This window comes from Bacillus rossius, chromosome 10 (genome assembly GCF_032445375.1).
Source record: "Bacillus rossius redtenbacheri isolate Brsri chromosome 10, Brsri_v3, whole genome shotgun sequence".
Taxonomy (NCBI): Eukaryota; Metazoa; Arthropoda; class Insecta; order Phasmatodea; family Bacillidae; genus Bacillus; species Bacillus rossius.
The window spans coordinates 50,334,095-50,354,107 of record NC_086337.1 but is presented as its reverse complement, the minus strand read 5'-3'; the positions used below and the strand labels follow the sequence as shown (position 1 = coordinate 50,354,107).

The window sequence follows — 20,013 nt, the reverse complement described above, 5'->3', positions numbered from 1 at the left end:
TTCCAGAGAGTCACCTTATGTTTCCAAAAGTTACATTTATGTAGTAAAATACAGTAAAATGTGAACACTTTAGTAAACAAACAGTTAAGTTTTCCGTTTCAGTAACGTATTCAATCATTTATTTTTTCTACAGAAAATTACCGTCCAGTTTCATTGGTCACACCTATGCATTTTTCATCTCTTAGTATTCCTTTTGAAAGGGCTTTTACTTCTTATAACTCCTGTGTCGGATCAGTGTTTGAAAAGTGGGTTTTCCTTTTAACTAACTCCAGTCTCTTAACGGTGTTTCATTTGGTCTCCACCTACACTATTTGCGAGGCAGAAGAAAACGCCTGATGAGATATAAAATGCTCTGGCGGGGCTGAGTTACTTTTTTTTTTTCTCTTCCTTACTTGTTGTCCGGCATCTAGACACAAAAACCTCTTTCGTCCCGTCTGGGACCTCCAGAGCCTTCCAACCCCGCCTCCACTTAAAACAAAAGAACAGGCGGCGAAGTCTTCCCTCAACCCCAACCCCCCTCTTTAATACCTTCTCTTTCCTCTCACCCCACCTTGTTCCTTCCCCCGGCTTTTTTTTTCTTCTCTTTCCTCTTTTCCCGCCTCCACCGCTTGAAATATGTCTCACGTCCCATTACATTCGCTGCAATGTGCTCGTTCGTCGTCTCTGTTTTCTGGCCGCCTACCCGACTCACCGAGGCCGGAAAGGAAGGATGGTCAAAAAAAAGGAAGGGGGGAGGGGGAGGGGAGCCAAGAAAAATAGTCACGCGTGCCGCATGGTTTTCTCATAAGGTTACTCCAATTTTTTTTCCCCCCCTGGGAGTGCCGGGCATTAACATATTCCCCCTCTATATTAAACCTCCTTTTCTCTGCTTCGCTGCGCGAGAAGGTGAAATTAACTCCTTCTCGCAAATAAATAAATTGGTTTGGTGATGCCCCGAGACCACTGCACGTCATTAACGGCAGTTTATTATGTCAATATCACCTGTATTTTTTTATTTATTGCATATCTAAACCATAGATTATTAATATATAATCCAAACAATTACTTTTAGTTATGGAACTGATATTCAAAATTATTTAAATATTTACCATTTAATTTTATGTTTTCCGTTAATTTTAACTTCAGACATAACATAATTTAGACCAAATTATTTATAATTAGGTTATAAATTAATTCCTCCAATAATGCATGGAAAAATTAATTATAGGTGTTACAATTCATTTTAATTATGCTCCTGAACTATTTGCTTTGAAATAAATTTAATCTGTGTTGGGTTGTTCACGTCCAACACGAGAGCGTCTTAGCCATTTTGACTCTCCTAAAAAAAGAGTTCGAAAAAAAAAAATACGGAAACAGAACTGCTCGTACGGTCCCAGTGTATTATTAAGATGCTTTTCCGTAAACAGGGCACCACTCTGATATCTTGAGCAGTTTTGATATCGTGCCGTATTTGGTGCTCAGATAGGCGGAGCCGTTAAAGAGACTTCAACATCATTATTCGCTAAAGGAACCACCCCCCCCCCCCCCCCCTTCGCGCTTATGTAAGTTACATTGGACTCTGCACCCGCGCGCCTGTTTATTCGTGAGATCGCAGTGACGTGTCGCATGTATCAAACGAGGAGGTTAAATTACGCATGGCGCAATGCGTATGAGTAACGGCGCGCAGATCTGATCTCCGCTGGCTTCTCGGTAGGGTGGTGAGGTTTGCAAAGGGGAAGGGGGGTTGTTTGGCAGCAGAACTTTGGTGCCCCTCCCCCCCCCCCCAATTCCACCGCCCCCCCCCCCTCAACCCCAGGGACATGGGAAGTGCGACGTTACCTAGTCCTCTTGGAGGCACTGGGAGAGATCAGGGTGCAGGGCAGAGCGGTAAGTTCCTCCTCGGCACCCCATACACATTCGCCTGGTAAACTTAACGGGGCGAGTGAAATATGCAAGTTTCGCGGTGTGGCTCGGTCCGATGTGCTACGAAAACCGTAACTCTCCCCCCCCCCCCCCACAACTCACCCCTTATCCAGCCAGCACCACGCACGTACAGCCGAGCCTAAACGTACGTGTATGTTGCCCCGTAGTTCGTGTTGGGAGACTTGGGCTACACCGCGAGGAATCCTCTGCCATGGTGGCCAACACTACACGGGTTAATTTCCCCCGGGGAAACACTGGTGGGCGTGGGAAATATTCTGTTTAAAATACTATGCAGCCAAATATTTCATTCATTTGGTGAGTTGTTTTTCAGGGTAATGAAAGTTAGATCATTCAACAGGGCTTTTTTTTTTGGACCACCAGCAGTCGCTACCCGTGAGGGGGAGGGGATAGAGAGATCATGGCGTGATTAAGGCTAGAATACGGAGGAAATTTTTTTCGTGAATTAAAAAAAAACTCAAACCCGGCCAGGAATCGAACCTATGACTAGGGACCGGAAAAATTCGCGGGTTCAATGACCTCTAGGATGAACTTTATAGTTATACGTACACTCGGTCAAATGTCACCCTCTCATCGGTTGCTGTCTTGTGAAGGTGTCCCAACGTAGTGGCCTGTGATTCGATATAGCTTCAGTTGAGGTTTTCTCACTGGCCCAGAGTCTTCCAGGTGAGTTGTGAGCCAATAGCAGAGGCAGCACTGAGGTAACTTTTTGAATTTCAGGCTGTCGTGAAATGAATCCGCGAATTTTTCCTGTCTCTGCCTATGACCTGTGGTTCACCAGCCAATATGTTCGTGGCCAATTTAACGACTGAGATGCGAGTTGGGTGTATAGCTACGATCATGAGACGAATATTCAATCCTGAGACGAAAATTCAGAGTTCCCAATGAAAAACGGAGTCGCACGAAAGTCAAAGTCGAACGTCAAGGCCGTGCTAATTTATTTTTCTTGATAGCTAGGGCATAGTGCGATCGATGTTCGTTCCAGCACGAACTGTGAACTCCAAATACATATAAAAAAAGGGGCGCACCGGAACGTTTGCGAAACGATGGACGGGGAAAATGACCAGTAAAATGAGCCAATTGGCTTCCTCCTCCATCACTGCACCGCGCCGTACCAATCCTCGCTTCCGATCGGCGAGTGTTTAGCTGAACAAATGGTTCCTGTCTGTGAAAATCCGCCTTTTACTCTCTGGATTTAGCTGTCTGGGACTCCTGTTTATTAATTTTCCCAAAAAATAAAAAAAAAAAGAACGTGATGAAATCGAAACGGTTTGACACCATTCCTGACATTTAAAGGGTCACGAAAAAGCAGTTGATGGACCTTCCGAAATCCCTTCCGGAAATGCTTCCAATAATGGAACCTACGTTACGATAAGTGCATCACCAGCCAAGGAGAGTATTTTGAAGGAGATAAGTTCAAATTTTATGTAAGGATATTACTTTATTCGTAATAAAATTATTGGATTTATTTCTTTATCACACATATTATATAGTCATCTCACAGAGTCTGAAGATTTTTTTTTTCTCTTTTCTTGCAAATATTTATTGTGAATGCTTTCAGCAGTTTCGCATTATGACGTGTATACTGTGTTCAAGAATAGGTGAGACATTTTTTTTTTTTACTGGGGTTATTCAGCATACATTCAGACTTGGAGAAAAGAATATTGTGACGTAATGAAAAAAAACACAGATGTATGCAGAACCAGACCGGCCAATCACGGATTGATAAATTTTCTTAAATGAATCGTTTTTACAGTCGTTCGGGTAAGTTGAAGTGATAGCTCATTAGGCCGTAGCGAAATAGTGCGATTTTCAGGAGTGAGGCTTCGATTTGGGTGGAGGGGAGAGTGGAATATTGAGTGCCCCACTCCTCTCTCTCTAGTTAGTTGAGTAATGCTACAATTCAAAAATTTCTTCTTTAAAATTTTAATTAAATTCAATTAGAATTGAGAACATTGGTATAGACATTACCAAGAGTTTTTTTTTGTATTGTGAACTTTGTTGATTTGTTTTATTGTTAAGTGAGTAAAACTAGTTTGAAGTTTCACTTCAAAAGCGCGTGGCAACCATGTTATGAGATTATCCGCAGATGTCAACGGTTGAATGTTTTTTGTCAGAAAAGTGTCAACTATTTGTTAGTAGAGTGTGTTTGAAGCACCCAAGTTATAGCTCGTCTCATCCTTTAGTACAATTGACATTTTCTCTCTCTTTCCAGTACACGATTCCTGCCACTTGTGCTGCCCTTGTTTCGGCATGCACTGTGTCCTGATTTATGCCAAAGGGCACAAAGTTTTAGAAACAATTTTTTATGTTTCAGAAAACAATATGTGTCTGCTAGTTTGTTAAACAGTTTTAAAAAAAATAAAAAAATTAAATTTTTTTATTTTGTAAAAGGAAATTTTAAATTAGAATTTAATAAATAATGCTTCTTATTGTTTTATTTCGTCAAAAGCCTAAGAACCATTTTTAACTTCAAAGAAGGCAAAACCGAAGGTTGCATTTCTTGGTTACAAATGAATTTGATAACAACTTTTTTAAAAATTTAATATTAACATTTTGGCCCTGTTTGAGCATAGCAAATGATTTACTGTGAGGCCTGATTTTCACAGTGTCAAGTTGGTAAAAAATGCGTAGTTCCTCGTGCAAAATATTTGGGGTTTGGTATTTAATAAGTGTTTTCAGAATGACCACAGCTGTAATGGTACTGTATATAAATACTATTTTATAGTCTTCAGAGAACGTAAATAAATAAATATTAATATTTTTTGTATGATAAATGATGTCGTACAAAACAAAAGGTTTTATTATTAACAATAATGTTCGTAGGCTTTCACGGCCATTGTCTGAAGTAGCTTGGGTTGTAGCTGTGCCCTTGGCAAATAATTCACCGACGTTTCGGTCAACATTGCAGTCGCTATCATTAGGGAGCAGTCACCTACTTCATTGTAAATAAGTCAGATTAAATGTAGTGGAACGTAATTCATCTGTCGCCGAGTGTTATAATTCTGGCAACTGTGTAGTGCAAACTAAGGGTAAGACGCTCTATAGCTAGAGACCGGAAAAATTCGCGGATTCATTTCGTGATAGGCTGAAATTCATACATGTGTACAATTCTGCTGGTTCTGCTATTGGCTCGCAGTTTAACTGGAGCTCTCTGGGCCAATGAGGGACTGTTCACCAATGAAGCGTCCAATCACAAGCTACCCAGTGGAGACGCCTCGCAATTTAGTACCCTACGAACACGCGTGTTTACTTGAGAAATGCAGAGGATAATGGAGGCTATCCTAGAGGTCATCGAATCCGCGAATTTTTTCTGTCCCTATCTATAGCTAGAGACCCGAAAAATTCGCGGGTTCAATGACCTCCAGGATAGACTCCAATATCCTCTACACACTCGGGCAAATGCCAACTGTTCATTGGCTGCTGACTTGTGAGTCGTCTCGACTGGGTGGCCTGTGATTCGACACTTCTATGAGTGAGAGTCTCTAATTGGTCCTCAGTCCTCCAGATTAACAGTGAACCAATGACAGAAGCAGCACTAAGGTATAATTATTATGAATTTTAGCATAACACGAAATGAACCCGCGAAGTTTTCAGGTCTCTATGTATAGCATAAGCCCGGTCACGGATCCGCGGACGCCCTGTATACTCCAGGGAGCTCGTGCGCGCGTGACCCTACTAGACGTTCTGGTGGAAGGAGGAGGGGATGATGGGGGTTTAGGGGTGCAAGAAGGGAGGGGGTGGCTTTATCGGCGGGCGCCGGCCCCGCTGCGCTGTTGACGCCGCCGGGCGACTGACGAATACCGTGACGTCGCGGCATTCAGGCGCGTGATATACTGCCGGCTCCCCGACATCGATATGTCAGCTAGCCTCGAGGAGGGTAGGGTTGTGGAGAGGAGGGGGGGGGGTGGCAAGCCGAGAAAAATGGGGCTAGGCTGCCGTGGCGTTGCGCGAACATTTCTGGCGATTAAAAAAAATTAAATAATCCACTCTGAGTCACGCAGACCTCCCCCCCCCCCCCCCCAAATCACCCCCCACCACCAAGTCTTGGAAAGTTTTAAATTTTTATGTGTAACCTCTATACAACCAGTAGAATGAGTCGACATCAGAGCGTAACGAAAAACTAAAAACGCAATGCTCAGTATGTAATGGCATGCTCGACGAGGATGAGGAGGGGGTTTTGGGAGAAGGGGGGGGGAGAGGGAAATAATTAAAAGATTTATAGAGAGTCGCAATGTTTGTTACAATAATTTATCGTGAACATGCATTATGTACATATTATAGAAGACTTATGTTTATATGATATCTATTTCAGCAATTCAGTTAAGATTTTTAAGAAATAGTCCCTACATAAAAGTATGATGGCGGTGGGAGGGGGGAAGGGGGAGAACGCAAAAATACGAACACGTGGTGTGTGGCCAGGTGCCACTGAGAGAAAGGTTTGTTTGCCTCAACAAAATATTTGTTTGTATATGGCGAAATAAATATATTTTGTTAATTCAAACAAAAATATTTTGTAGTAGGAAAGATTCTGTTGACCCAACAAAATGATTTTGTCAACTCAAATGTATTTTTGGTTGGGTGTAACAAACCATTTTTTCTTACTTACCGAGTTTGGTTATGCAAACAAAATATTTTGTTCCTCCAAGTAAATATTTTGTTTCGCCATATATAAACAAATATTTGTTGGATTCAAACAACCCTTCTTTTCTCTGTGATGGCCACCGAGCCGGCCCCGTGTGTGACCGCTGTGCCTTTGAATATATATACTGTATAGAAGTCGCCCGCCCAGGTTAAAATTTCTAATACGGTTTTGAGGTAGTTGGTTAATTCACCGCCGCAATCGCCACCATCTCTAGGGCATCGACTTGTTGTGGTCCCTAGCGGACAAGTGTCGAACTCTTCAAACACCCCTTCCCCTTCCCGTTGAAAGTCATCGAGCTGCAGTGAATGATTGGATTGGGGGTATGCGGGGGAATGACAGCGGGCGACAGTGCTGCGCTCTAACGTGTAAATAACAACCTGAGACGATACAGGGGCGTCACGGCAGCGCACTGCAGCGGTTGAAGTTCCCAAGCTGCTCACCATACGCTCCTGTGAAAAACGTTGAGTTAGGCCGGGTTTATAGAAAACGCAAGAACGCAGAAACGCAAGAAACGCAACTACGTTAAAAGTCCAACCTTAACTCTTCTACCAGCACGTTTATAAAAAACGCAAGACACGCAATAACGCAAGAACGCAACGCAGAAGTTGTTCAACTTTCTACTTCTTGCGTTTTCTCCTTGCGTTTCGGCCTTCTATACTGGTTGCTTAGTATGTGGAAACTGAAACTGTCATGTAATGCATATAGAAGGCTCTGCGATTGTAATTAATCGTTACGCTTGTGTTTCTTTATTTATGTTTTGGGCTGGCATTCTTCTAGTGAATACAGCGCAATGTAGGAAGCTGATTAATTTCTTGTTCAGCTTATCCAAAAATTTTCCCTACCTGTACGATAAGTACAACAAAGATTTTTAAAATAATCATGACTTATTCCTAGGGACACCTGTATTTCGCGAATAAATTTCATGTCAAGGTATTTCACAAAACACTGTAGCTTTTTCTAAGAGTCATGGAAAATTGTGAGGGTGCATCAGCACGTTGACCACATTCTCATTGGCCCCGTCAAGAGCGGGACGACACCTCTCACCGACCTCAGCCAATAACCACAGGAGAAAAGCTACAGTATTTTGTGAAATACCTTGACACGAAATGTATTCGCGAAATACAGGTGTCCCTACTTATTCCTGAAAATTTTAATTTTTGACGTTGGCGATGGCCGGCGTCCTTGCGTTTTTTTTATAAACGACTGTGAATTTCTTGCGGTTGTCGCGTCCTGCGTTCTTGCGTTTCCTATAAACCCGGCCTGAATCCTATCCGCTCGCGACTTCTATACAGTATGTATGTTCAAAGGCTGTGCTGTGGTGTCTTGTCGGCAGGCCGGCCGCTGCCGTCTGTGCGCTGGTGGCGGGAGGAGGGCCTCGTCGACTCGACGGACGCCGTCAGCGCCTACCAGGACGTCAAGCACAACGTGCTGACGGTCAAGCGGCTGGAGCGGAGCGACCTGCACGCGCGCTACACGTGCCAGGCGTCCAACAACAACATCAGCCAGCCCGTGTCCGCCAGCGTCGTCATCGACATATACTGTGAGTATACCTACCTACCCGCGCCCGACATATACTGTGAGTGCCTATACCCACGCCCGACATAAACTGTGAGTATACCTACCCGCACCCGACATATACTGTGAGTGCCTATACCCACGCCCGACATAAACTGTGAGTATACCTACCCGCACCCGACATATACTGTGAGTGCCTATACCCATGCCCGACATATACTGTGAGTACCTATACCCGCACTCGACATATACTGTGAGTGCCTACCTATACCCACGCCCGACATATACTGTGAGTAAACCTACCCGCAACCGACATTTACTGTGAGTATACCTACCTGCACCGCAATGCTGCCTGCCTGCGCTCCCCAAAACTAGTCTTTGACGTGATGACGTCTTATAAATAGAGACCTGAAACATTCGCGGGTTCATTACGTGCTATGCTAAAATTCAAATAATTATACCTTAGTGCTGCTTCTGCCATTGGTCCACTGTTAATCTGGATGACTGGAGGGCCAATTAGAGACCCCTCACTCGTAGAAGTGTCGAATCACAAGCCACCCAGTCGTAACGACTCACAAGTCACCAGCCAATGAACAGTTGGCATTTTCCCGGGTGTGTAAAGGATATTGGAGTCCATCCTAAAGGTCATCGAACCCTCGAATTTTTCCGGTCTGCTTATAAATCGATGAACGCCCGCTGCACGCACGAAAAAAGCATGACTCATTGTCGCGTTCCGCCTGAGCCGAGCGTGCAAACAACCGGCCAACCACCGTGCGAGGAAAATCTTCTATAATATCAAACAGGTTAAGGAAGACTTTCTTACTAATTGTTCGTGATGATATTTAAACAAATTATTTAAATTAAATTTGCAAAAAAATTAAAAATAATATTTGAAAATTAAAAAGTATGCAATTTTTCATCAATGTTTTCTTATGATGTTATCACGTAAAATTTATCGTGTGCAAACCGACTTTACAGAGAACCCACTTTTTGAAGTGAAAACTTCTATAGGAAGGTTTGGATAGGGCGTAAATTCACGTAAGTCGTCATCGACATGGTCACGTGACGTGAATGTATATATATAGGTGTATATACACACATATATAGGTATACACATATATATAATTATACAATCAGTGGTGCCTCAGTACGCGTCTTCAGTCCCTGTTCATCAGTGCTGTGCATATATGAATCGAATAAGTGTATACAGTGTTCAAATTGTATTTTTGTTCAATTTTTATTTTAAATATTAAGTATACGATTACTGTGCAGTAAAAATTTAGTATAAAATATATTTATATTCTCATATAGATATGTATATAGTTTGAATAACAAAGAAAACTAAGTCTTTGTAGCAATATAACCTAAAAATTAAGATCATTATTTATTTTTTTATACCTACAATTACTATGCAATGCGTATTTTATAGTAATTTAGGAGTTATTTTACTAACGTGATAAAACAAATTTGTTGTGTGGTAATATTTTTTCGTAAAAATTGCGAAAAAGTCTGATTTTTCAAAAAATATTGTTTTATATTACATAATTATATTTTACAAAGTTAGTATTTATTATTTCAAATTATAGTTGTATTTTCTTAATTCTATTATTAATATTAATAAATAACAACTGTTTGTTTATATTTTTAAGCTTTCACTTCTGTCGGCAGTTCTCATGACTGCTTTTTAATTTTTTTCTTCTTCCTGTAAATGGAACTGGAATCATCACGTGAAATTTGTGTACATTTTCATGAAAGAAACCGTAACGCTAAAAAAAATTAAAAATTGTCGCATTACTACTGGATTCGTATTCTTGCCTGGTTCATCTGTTAAAAGTTATTTGTAAGCAGTTCTCTGAACAGCGATCCAGTATTAACTGCGCACTTAGTAAACACGATACATCAAATTTATAAGTCAATTAGTTGATTATCCGGGTTATTTTCCCCATTTTTTAAAACAATATTGTGATATAATTAGATACATTAATTTGGAAAGTGATTCTTCGAAATCTACCAAGGACGGCTACACTCGGTTAACACGTAATCATGCAGACAATCTACACACATTCAGACTAGGAATGATGACGATGGAATCGGTCATGAATGGGTCTGGCAGTAAGGATCCATCCCAGCATTTTCCTCGAGTGTTTAAGAGCCAGAGCGGGATTCTAATCCACATCCTCTGAAAAACGATTCCTTTGCACCTAGTGCCTACTGCACCACTTATTTTGAATGCTTTTTCTCATTTCAATAAATTATTTTGATTTTTTAATCAAATTCACGTTGTTTGTTTCGAAAATTTCATTGACTCTTGATTTTATTTTTCGACTAATTTAAATTTTAATTGGTTAAAATTCACACGCACACTAGCTACAGCCAATCAGGCAACACTCCTCTCTCATGCGAGATTATTTAAGGGCAAGAGGAATTCCATGAACTGCAGTAAGAAACTTCTAAACTGAAGATGGCGACTGCAATGCTGACCAAAACATCGTGGAAATCTTAACCCTCGAAGCGGCTATAACTCACAATCCAAGAAATTTCAAGTACGGGAGTTTTTGTTTACACACAGAACTCCTTCAACAGACACCTTTTTTCAGTGAAACTAAAAATTTAATTGTTTTTTTTTACGAAGAACATATTTTAATGTAAAAATCACGAAATATCAAGCATTACATGCAATGAAACTGCAGTACATATATATATATATAGTGAGTTTTTGCCTCAAAAATCGGCCAGCTTCGTCTGTCATCACACTCGTTTTGACAGTTTTATCTGCACATAAGCCTATAAACCCTTGGACAAGATTTTTTATGCGCTTTTACATTAGTCGCGGGGAGATTTTTTTGCGTGTTGTGTGTAAAGGTTATTATATTTTTCTGGGTGGAGGGGGGAGGGATGAAGGTGTTAAATCATTATTATATATTTCGGTCTGCTGAAAAAAAACCTTTGAAGTTGAATTTTTACATTTAAATGAATATATTTGCAATGTATCATCCAAATATATTTATAGGGGTTACTATAAGTAAATAAATATTTACGTACTATTAATGGTAAGTTTATTATACATTTAAACGCTTTACCAAAGGTTTAGTACTATTCATACGCATATATATATATATATATATATATATATGTAGTCGCAGATACACTGGTAGATACGCCCCACTCTTACAAATTTTTGCTAGTGTCGTAAGGACACGTAACAAGATGAAGTTACAATTACTCTTAGTGAAGATGAAGGGCAATAATGAATAAGGTCGGCATTCTAAGACGTTCAGGTAAGGTAGCGAATAAGCCCTGTCTTTTAGGGTTACGACCGTAACCTAACTCGCGGGCCGTATTCCAGAACGTGTACAAACCGAATCCCAGTAAGAGATCAAAATGGCAGCCGTGTTAATAAACGGAGTCCTGCGCGACGATAGAACCTGGTTTCTAAAGCCTTTTACCGGACGTTTGACAACCATCGATACCATTGTTACGGCAAAACTCATAGAGTTGGCAGCACCGTCGCACGAATGAGATGGTGTTATTCGAATTTTATCAAGTCCTATTTAAGTTGCGATTATTTCTTGTTATGCTCATAAATTGTACCTGATGTGTTCCAGGATAGTTTTGCTACAATAAAATTTTCATTTGGCACACCAATAATTTTGGCACGTCTCCTTATATCCACGAAATTGAATATGAGTTAATAGCATCGGACGGGGATCCGCCATCTGGACGAAATCACCGGGAAAAATAAAGTGATCTCTGCACATGAGCGGAAGTTTGGACAACCGAAGATGGGACACCGAATTCCGTTCGCTCAAAATAAGAGAAGCTGTCCGTCTCTTATTGCGCGCCAGGAACACTGTTAGGAAACAGGTGCAGCATAATCAACACCCAAAACCTATATTTTTTTCCCCTTGGAGTACCGGCCTGGGAGTTTGTTCGGAATCCCACGTTCGGATGCAGTCGCAGATTCTACGTTAGAGCACAAGCGCTAGTTGAGTAATCTCTTGTGCGTTACCTCGTGACAGCGCGATTCATCCCCCCCCCCCTTACCAGTGGTCTTACGTCGATACGTCGAGCTTCTCGTTCCTTACCGCTGACCAATGTGAGACCACCTTGCAGGCTGCGAGGCGGATGACGCTGCAGCAGAGTAGAAGGATAAAGGGGGTTGGAGTACACGTTCTTACACGGTCCCTTGGGGAAGGGGAGGCGGTGGTGGTGGTAGGTAAAGGCGGTTTCGGACGCATAATGGTGGGCGTTGCCCGTGGTAATGGGGTTGTCAGGCAGCTTCCCGGCGTGTCTTTCACACGGGGCTACTTCTCACCCTTATCCCCCACCCCCCACCCAAACACACACACAGACTTCCATTGGCCAGGCGCCACACGCTGCGCGTCGTGTAACAACGGCTCGGGTTGCCTTGTTTCTCGTGACGTGGTCCACGAGACCCGGTGAAATAACCCCTTTTTTCCCCCCAATACTTTTCTTATTTCACCGAACGGATGTTAATGTCATTCTCACACTATATTTTTCCCCCCTTTCATTTGTTGATTTGTATAAACACCTTAGCTCTCTGTGTACGGTATTTGGTGGCAGTATTTTCGTAAATGGAACCTAAAGTCGATTGGAACTAAGCGTGTTAAACACACAATTTTCCTGGCTAACAAATTAAAGGTATTTTTTTTTTTTAAGTTGGGATTCTATCTTGTTATGACTATTCAAGGTTACAAAAAGTATTCTAGGATAGTTTCAAAACCACAAAGTTTACTTTGTATATCTCCCAATGCTCGCTAAAGTTTATATGAACGGCGCATGTTGGCACACGTGGTTTCTACATCTTGACGACTTCGGCTCGTGGCTAGAGTATACTTAAATTTTATCCTAAATGCACCTATTGTGAAACTGACCTAGAATATATATATTTGGAAAATTAAAATATTCGTGGAAAAATTAATCACTGTTTTTAAAATACCTAAGATAACTGGCAATACAATGATTATAATACACATTCTTCATATAAATTGGCAAGAGGCTTAATAGCACCTCTCAAACGCAGGAGATGATAATTATGGTCTAGGGGGAAATGTCATAGGTTCAGCTTTCAGCATTTAAATGCGAAGCATTTGGTACTCCTATTGTTTGGCTAGCCATGAGAAATCAATTGAACCATCTTGTTGAACAGAATTATAGTAAGGGTTTAAGAGGGGGAAAAAAGAATTAATACTGGTTTTCCCTAAAAAAATAGTATCTTCGTCTACTTATCACACTCGGCATTATTTCAAAGAATTTTACGTTAAATATAGTATCCGATTTTTGCATTATAAGATTATTTGTATTATCTTTGAAAGATTTGTGCAATGGGAGTGCATGACTTGATGTAAGCTTTTGGACATACTCAATTCCTAAGCACTTTTTCTGTAGAAAAAGACTAAAAAATACCCAAAAAAAAAACACAAATTAAGCAAAAATTGCTGTTGTCAACAGGATATAAACACCACATAATATTGCATAACATGAATATGGTCAACAAACAAAGAAAAAAATAAAGAAAAATGGACTAAGAGAACGAAAAAAAAAACCCACAAATGATGACAGCACATAAATATTGAACCCAAAAAAATTCAGCTCAACAGTTAATCGATACAAACACACGACAAAACGAAAAGACGAAATATTTTTATTATTTATTATAATTTTTATTTATTTATTGTTTTTATTTTTAATTTATTTTAGTTTTCTTCTACAGAATAAAAGTGTTTTGCAATGACGTATGTCCAAAAACTTACATCAAGTCATGCACTCCCATTGTACAAATCTTTCAAAGATAATAAATAACGAAACAAACACATTGTGTTATTTCGTCTTTTCGTTTTGTCGTGTTTTTGTTTCGTTTAACTGTTGTGCTGAAGTTTTTTGGGTTCAATATTTTTGTGCTGTCATCATTTGTGGGGTTTTTTCGTTCGTTCTCTTAGTCCATTTTTCTTTGTTTTTTCTTTGTTTGTTGACCATATTCCTGTTATGCAATATTATGTGGTGTCTATATCCTGTTGACATCAGCAATTCTTTGCTTAATTTGTGTTTTTGTCTTTTGGGTATTTTTTAGTTTTCTTCTACAGAAAAAGTGCTCTGCAATGGAGTATGTCCAAAAGCTTACATCAAGTCAAGATTATTTGTAACTTGAGAACACATGTCATTGCCCGTTGCAGAGGATGAGATGTTTACACATCACTGGCGATTACTAAAAGACTAGCTCACTTTATTTTTCATTATTTCGGACTTGATGTTCTATATATATATATATATTTTTTAACAGACAGTGCCGTACGTAGAAACTGTGCTGGTTGTGACATTCCCAAGCTGTCTCGTGTCTTGTATGCCCCAGGCTCTATCGATCTTGGCTGTCTTCTCTGTGTCTTGTCATATTCCACCGCATCCTTTTTTTCCAGCAGGATCTTTGTCCTTACTGCATGTCAATACCTTCGCAATTTCAGACGTGGCTCTTTGTCTGCTACGTCAAGTCACTTACGTTATTGATGCGACGTGGTCTATTATTTTTCTTATCCCTTCTCCTGAAACCAAACACGACCCCTTACATTTCTTATTTTACAGTCTAATTTTTTTCCCCTGAAAAATCCTTTTACAGTTCAACTATAGTTCAACGATCAAATACTTCTCAAATGTATGCGCTAAACTCATGCTGTCATAAAACGTCTACTCCTTAACTAGAACTTAATATTTAGTATAAACATCAAACTTTCACGCAAAAAAAGCTTTGGTGATCATATTTAAAAAAATTTATATTTTCGTCGTTACATACAGTTTATTGTTAAAAAAAACTGTTTTTAAAGATTATTGGACGGAATTAATTTTGATGATTTTACGAGCCTGTCTTATGTTTGAAGTTTGTGAAAAATAATAACAAATGTGTGCGTTTACTGAAGTACGTGCGGTGAAAGTAATACGTAATAAAAAATAACTAATTTAGCATGCAAACAATTAATAGGAATAAAATAATAAAAGGATTGGATTGATATAAATAAGATTGGTAAAGTATATATTCAATTAATTTTAATTATTAAAAAATCTCAGTATTCAATATAAAATAAATATGTTTATAATTTTTTTTATTTAATCTAGTAAAATAATCAGCATACATTAATTTTAATAATGAAAATAAATATGCTATTGTTTAATTTTTTTAATTTTGATTTATTAAATAATAATGTATTAATTTATAATAAAAATTTAGCTGTACGGTGCGCGCGCATTGAAAATATTCTCTCTCATCATTTTTTTTAATAACGTGCCTAAAGAAGTATAACTTCGAAATTTGTAATTATTATAACACGCTGGATTTTAATCAAAAGTGAACCGAGCTGAGTATTCATTAGGTCTGCAACTCCTTGAGCTATCCGTGGTTAATTAGCCAGTCTCGTCACATCTGTGTTTCTCATTTATGAACTCAATAGAGCAGTTGGTGTTAAACGGTAGGAAAATTGTAAAAAAAGGTTACATATTTGATATTTTATAGCTATAGTTGCAGACTCTGTAAAATCGTGGGACCTTTTTCTGCTTTGTATGGTAGTGACGCATTAAGGTGGAAAGGAAGGGGTAGTAAGAAGTGGAATAATTCAGGCGGTGAGTCAACTAGACTAACCTCCCACCGCTGCGCTGGAGTAGTGAAGTGTTGTAGAAGGGAAGCCTATGATGTTCATTCTATATTGCACAGACCCGAATACTCACGTTGGCAAGCCTTATTTTCACAGACGAGAAAGCCAAACCCCAAGTTCCCCGAAGCCTTCTTTTCACAGACGAGAGAGCCAAACCCGAAGTTCCCAAGTTCATGCGCGCTTTTTTTTTTCGTTCTATCTCATTGTATAAACCGGTGTGGCATTAAATTTTGCGGTCGATTAGGATAGGTTAGCTACATTATAAATACTTAAAAACATTGTGGAAGTGGGTTATATTAGGTAAGTATCTATAGCTACATTAAAAATACTGTAAAATAATTTTATGGTTGCTTAGCAAATAACTTTTTAATATGTACCTAGCTGTCCAGGGCTAAGAAACCGTTTACATGATTTTACAGTATCTTTAATGTAGCTATCCTAACCAAATCAACCATCCACAATGTTTTAAAGTATTTATAATGTAGCTAACCTAACCTAATTAACCATTAGTTAACATGAGTTGCATATTTATTTACAATGAACAACAAAAAAAACAACCGAAGATGCACGATCGAGCGTTTGGCTCTCTCGTCTGTGAAAAGATGGCTTGCCAACGTGAGTATTCGGGTCTGTGCAATATAGAATGTACATATCATAGGCTTCCCGTTGTAGAAGACCGTGAAGGGGTAGGAGGGGGAGGGGGGGAGGGGGGCGACGAGATGTGAGGGGTTCACAAGGATGAGCGCAGGGACTACAAGGTGCTCCTGCCCGGCCGGAAGTGACGCTTGGCCTCCGCCAGAAGCCCCGCTAAAGGAGTCTCGCCTTGGCGAGTGGCCTGCGGTGGAGAGAGCGGGTTGAGTGGGGTTGGAAAATGAGGTGGGAGTGTTGGGGGGTTTGTGTTTGTCGGAGGCGTCTTGGTGGTCGGGCGTCGGAGGTGGGGCGCGTTTGCTTTGATCAAAAGCGTCTGGACGCCGTCTGCCGCCCCGAGCTCGGATGGCTCGGATTCGCGCACGAGCCTTTCCTCGGAAGACGAGTTAACTTTAACCTTGGGATACAGAATGAACACAGTCTTTTTTTCCAATTACGCAGCATTTTACTTATTCTTTTCATTGGGAGGTAACTCTGTTTATTAACGAGAGTGTGAGGAATACTAATGCCGATTATTATGTCGTTGGTCAGACACGTAAGGGATTAAAAGAGTTTTCATGTGACCAAATTTAAATCATATTTAAAACTAGTAAAACATATCAAAGAATTACCTATACTTAAATATCTTGTATTCAAACAAATAAAACAAGACTTAATTTGGATATATATTTGATCAATTTTAAAATCTACTTCAAATCCTTAGTCAAACTCATTTAAAATATCTATTGAATCAGTACGTTGACATTTTGTTTTTCTACCCCTGTTATTTACACCCCTTGAAGTAATGGGTTGTATTATCAAAAATTGTTTCAGACAAATGTTTTAGGTAAAAAATATAAGATTTACAAACAGTTAGAACAGATTTGATAGTGTAGACCTACCTACTAAGAAAGTTATATTTTTTTGTAATTCTGCTTCATGTTTTTTCAACCCCTTGCAATTATGGTTAGTCTTATCAAAAACGTTTTCAGATCAAATATTTTGGTATTACTGCTACGAGCTATAAAACAATCAAACGGATGTGATATTTTCCATATAATGGGAGTTACCGCGGTTTTACTGTTTTTCAAAAAACCTTACCCATTTCTACCCTTTTGGTCAGATACTGCCCATTTAAAAACACGACCGAAATATTCCACTACTAGATATTATGTATTAGTTTGGAAAGTTTGGAAGTGATTTGTAAAAAATTGCGACAGTTTCGTACCCACAAAACGTTAATATATATTCACACACACACACACCAACACACACACACACACACACACTTTTGAATTGACGAGAGTTTTGGGGTCTATAAACCATTAAACGAAAAACCTGTATAAAATTTTTTTCCGAAAGTCACACAATGATAACGACTACGACAGGTAAGTGTTTCTCGAAATCTACCTAATATTTGGGACGTTTCGGAAACTAACATCTGCTCCCGTCTTCAGGACCAAAACAGACCTGACAACCAGAGTATAAAGCAGCAACCACGCATCCCAAAAAAAAAAATGAAAATTCAAATAAATCTTGTATAAGCTTCCCGTCGTCTTCACGCGTTCTGTGCCTTAACGGCTCGGGTCAGCGCGGCTGGAGGTCTCACGAACTGCGGGGGATTCCGGAACGCGAAGTATCGATGGCGCCGGAACTGGAGGGGAGAAGACCCTATCGGACGGAACCCCCTGGAGACGTATCGGAGCGTCAGACAACAGTGCCAGCTTATCCCTCTCTCGGCCGAATTACAGCACCTCTTCTTTTTCTTTCTTTCCCCTTCGGCGGCCTCCTGGGTTGTCGGTGTATCAGGCGTGGCAACGCGCACCTGCTCTCTTGTATAATGGCTACGATAAAATTCCCCTCTTCGACGGCTTAAGTAGATTACGGGACAACCCCCCCCCCCCCCTCTCTCCATCCCCCACCACCCATCCTCGGCGGATGTTCACGGCGTCAGGATTCTGCCAGGTAGCGTTTGATCTCTGCGGTGTGTCGCGCGCGTCCTTCGTCTTATTGTACCGCGCGCTTCGTCTTATTGTACAGCGCGCTTCGTCTTATTGCATCGCGGGCTTCGCCGGCTGATGGGTCAGCGAGTCAGCGACGGGAGCGGGAAAAAGGGCCATCAGCGAGTCCCCGCGCTGAAGAAAGAATGCGCCGCTGCAAAGAAACTTCCCACGTCTCCGCACTTCCCAGACGGCGAATTCAAAAGGTTGCCTGCCGTTCTTCGATTCGCGTTCGCTGCGTTTTGTCAACTTTTTTTTTTTTTTTTGATCGTTCAAACTCTCTATATTGGTGTTTCACTGTAGCTGTATAATTATTGAAAGCACGCTTTTTAATTATTATCTTTATTTGTACCCATCTATACCTACGTTCATTCCTGTAAATTCTTCTGGCAAGCAAAAAAGTCTACAATTTCATGAACGATGGTTACTAAATTCTAGAATACTACTTGAATTAAACAATTTACAATTAAAACAACACAATTGCTATTAAGTTTTTTTTTTAATTATCGTGATTTCTTTACGTGATATTTGCTAAGCGTAACTCCGTTGTGCAGATGTTTTGAGGGTTGACCGAAATCGGTACACATGGTATATATGTGTGTGCAGTGGACCTTTTGATCTTCGCGTCAGGGGCACGCAGAGTACTGAAATAAGCGGTTGCGCCAAAGGTGGGTAAATGATTTATAACTTAAGAATTATAAATTTAAATTGTATAATACTGCCAATTTCCATTTTATGATTGACTAGGTGGTATTTAATTCCGGCCAATGATGATGATCAAGAATGCAGCCATGTTATATAAGATGAATTTTTGTATTTGTAGGCTAGGTATCGCCTTTATTTTTAGTGCACTTTGGTTAAGAATCGTTCAGTGTATCATTTTTATTAATTGTAAAATTGGTTAGCCTATGTATCTTCTTGAAAAACCAGTCATATGGCTAAGATTTAACTTTTAACATGCATTTTAGATCGTAACCTAAAATTCGTTCATAAAAAATTATTACAAATATTTTGCTTTAATGTTTATATTATTTCATATAATGCTTTTATTATTTATTCCGAGTTAAAATAAAATGGTTTTACACTAATCATTAATTTTTATTACATTTTTACAAGTCTCGTAGGTACCTACAATTGCCCAAAATAACCCAAAACACTAAATAAATATAATTCTTAAAAAAATGTGTGATCAGAGCTTTTTTTTTTTAATATATCGTGAAATTTTCTCCTAAACATTTTAAGTTTCTAGAAATTATTATAATAATTTCTTATTTCCTATTACTTTCTTACCATATCATAACCTGCTATCCCCGAGTGAACATTATATTGCGCCAATAACACATTTGCAGTGCTGTGAATGGTGCTTCTAATAATTCTAAGGGAAAAATATAAACTATAACCATCTCTGTTAAGTTACAAGTCAAGATAGCATTCGCACGCGACAAGTTTAAATCTCCTACACGGCAGTCATAAACCATCCTACTAGTAGGTTTGCCCAGTCATACCGTAGTACACGACTAGTTATTAATTCTTAATTAATAATTATCACTTGTAAACCCACCTTAAGGGCCCCGCCTACGCGGGCATTATTACGGTGTGTAGAGATACAGAAAAAAAAACAACACGATTTGAAAACTACTCAAGATAA

At 39.7% G+C, this 20,013-nt stretch overlaps 1 protein-coding gene across 1 annotated transcript in view; it reads left to right on the top strand.

Moving 5' to 3' along the window:
* Positions 1 to 20,013, top strand: part of LOC134536344 (nephrin-like) — a 680,062-nt gene that overhangs the window by 488,882 nt on the left and 171,167 nt on the right. The window contains exon 5 of the mRNA XM_063376096.1: positions 7,899 to 8,105. Within this exon, the coding sequence (XP_063232166.1) occupies positions 7,899 to 8,105 (207 nt within the window). The remainder of the gene's footprint in view (positions 1 to 7,898; positions 8,106 to 20,013) is intronic.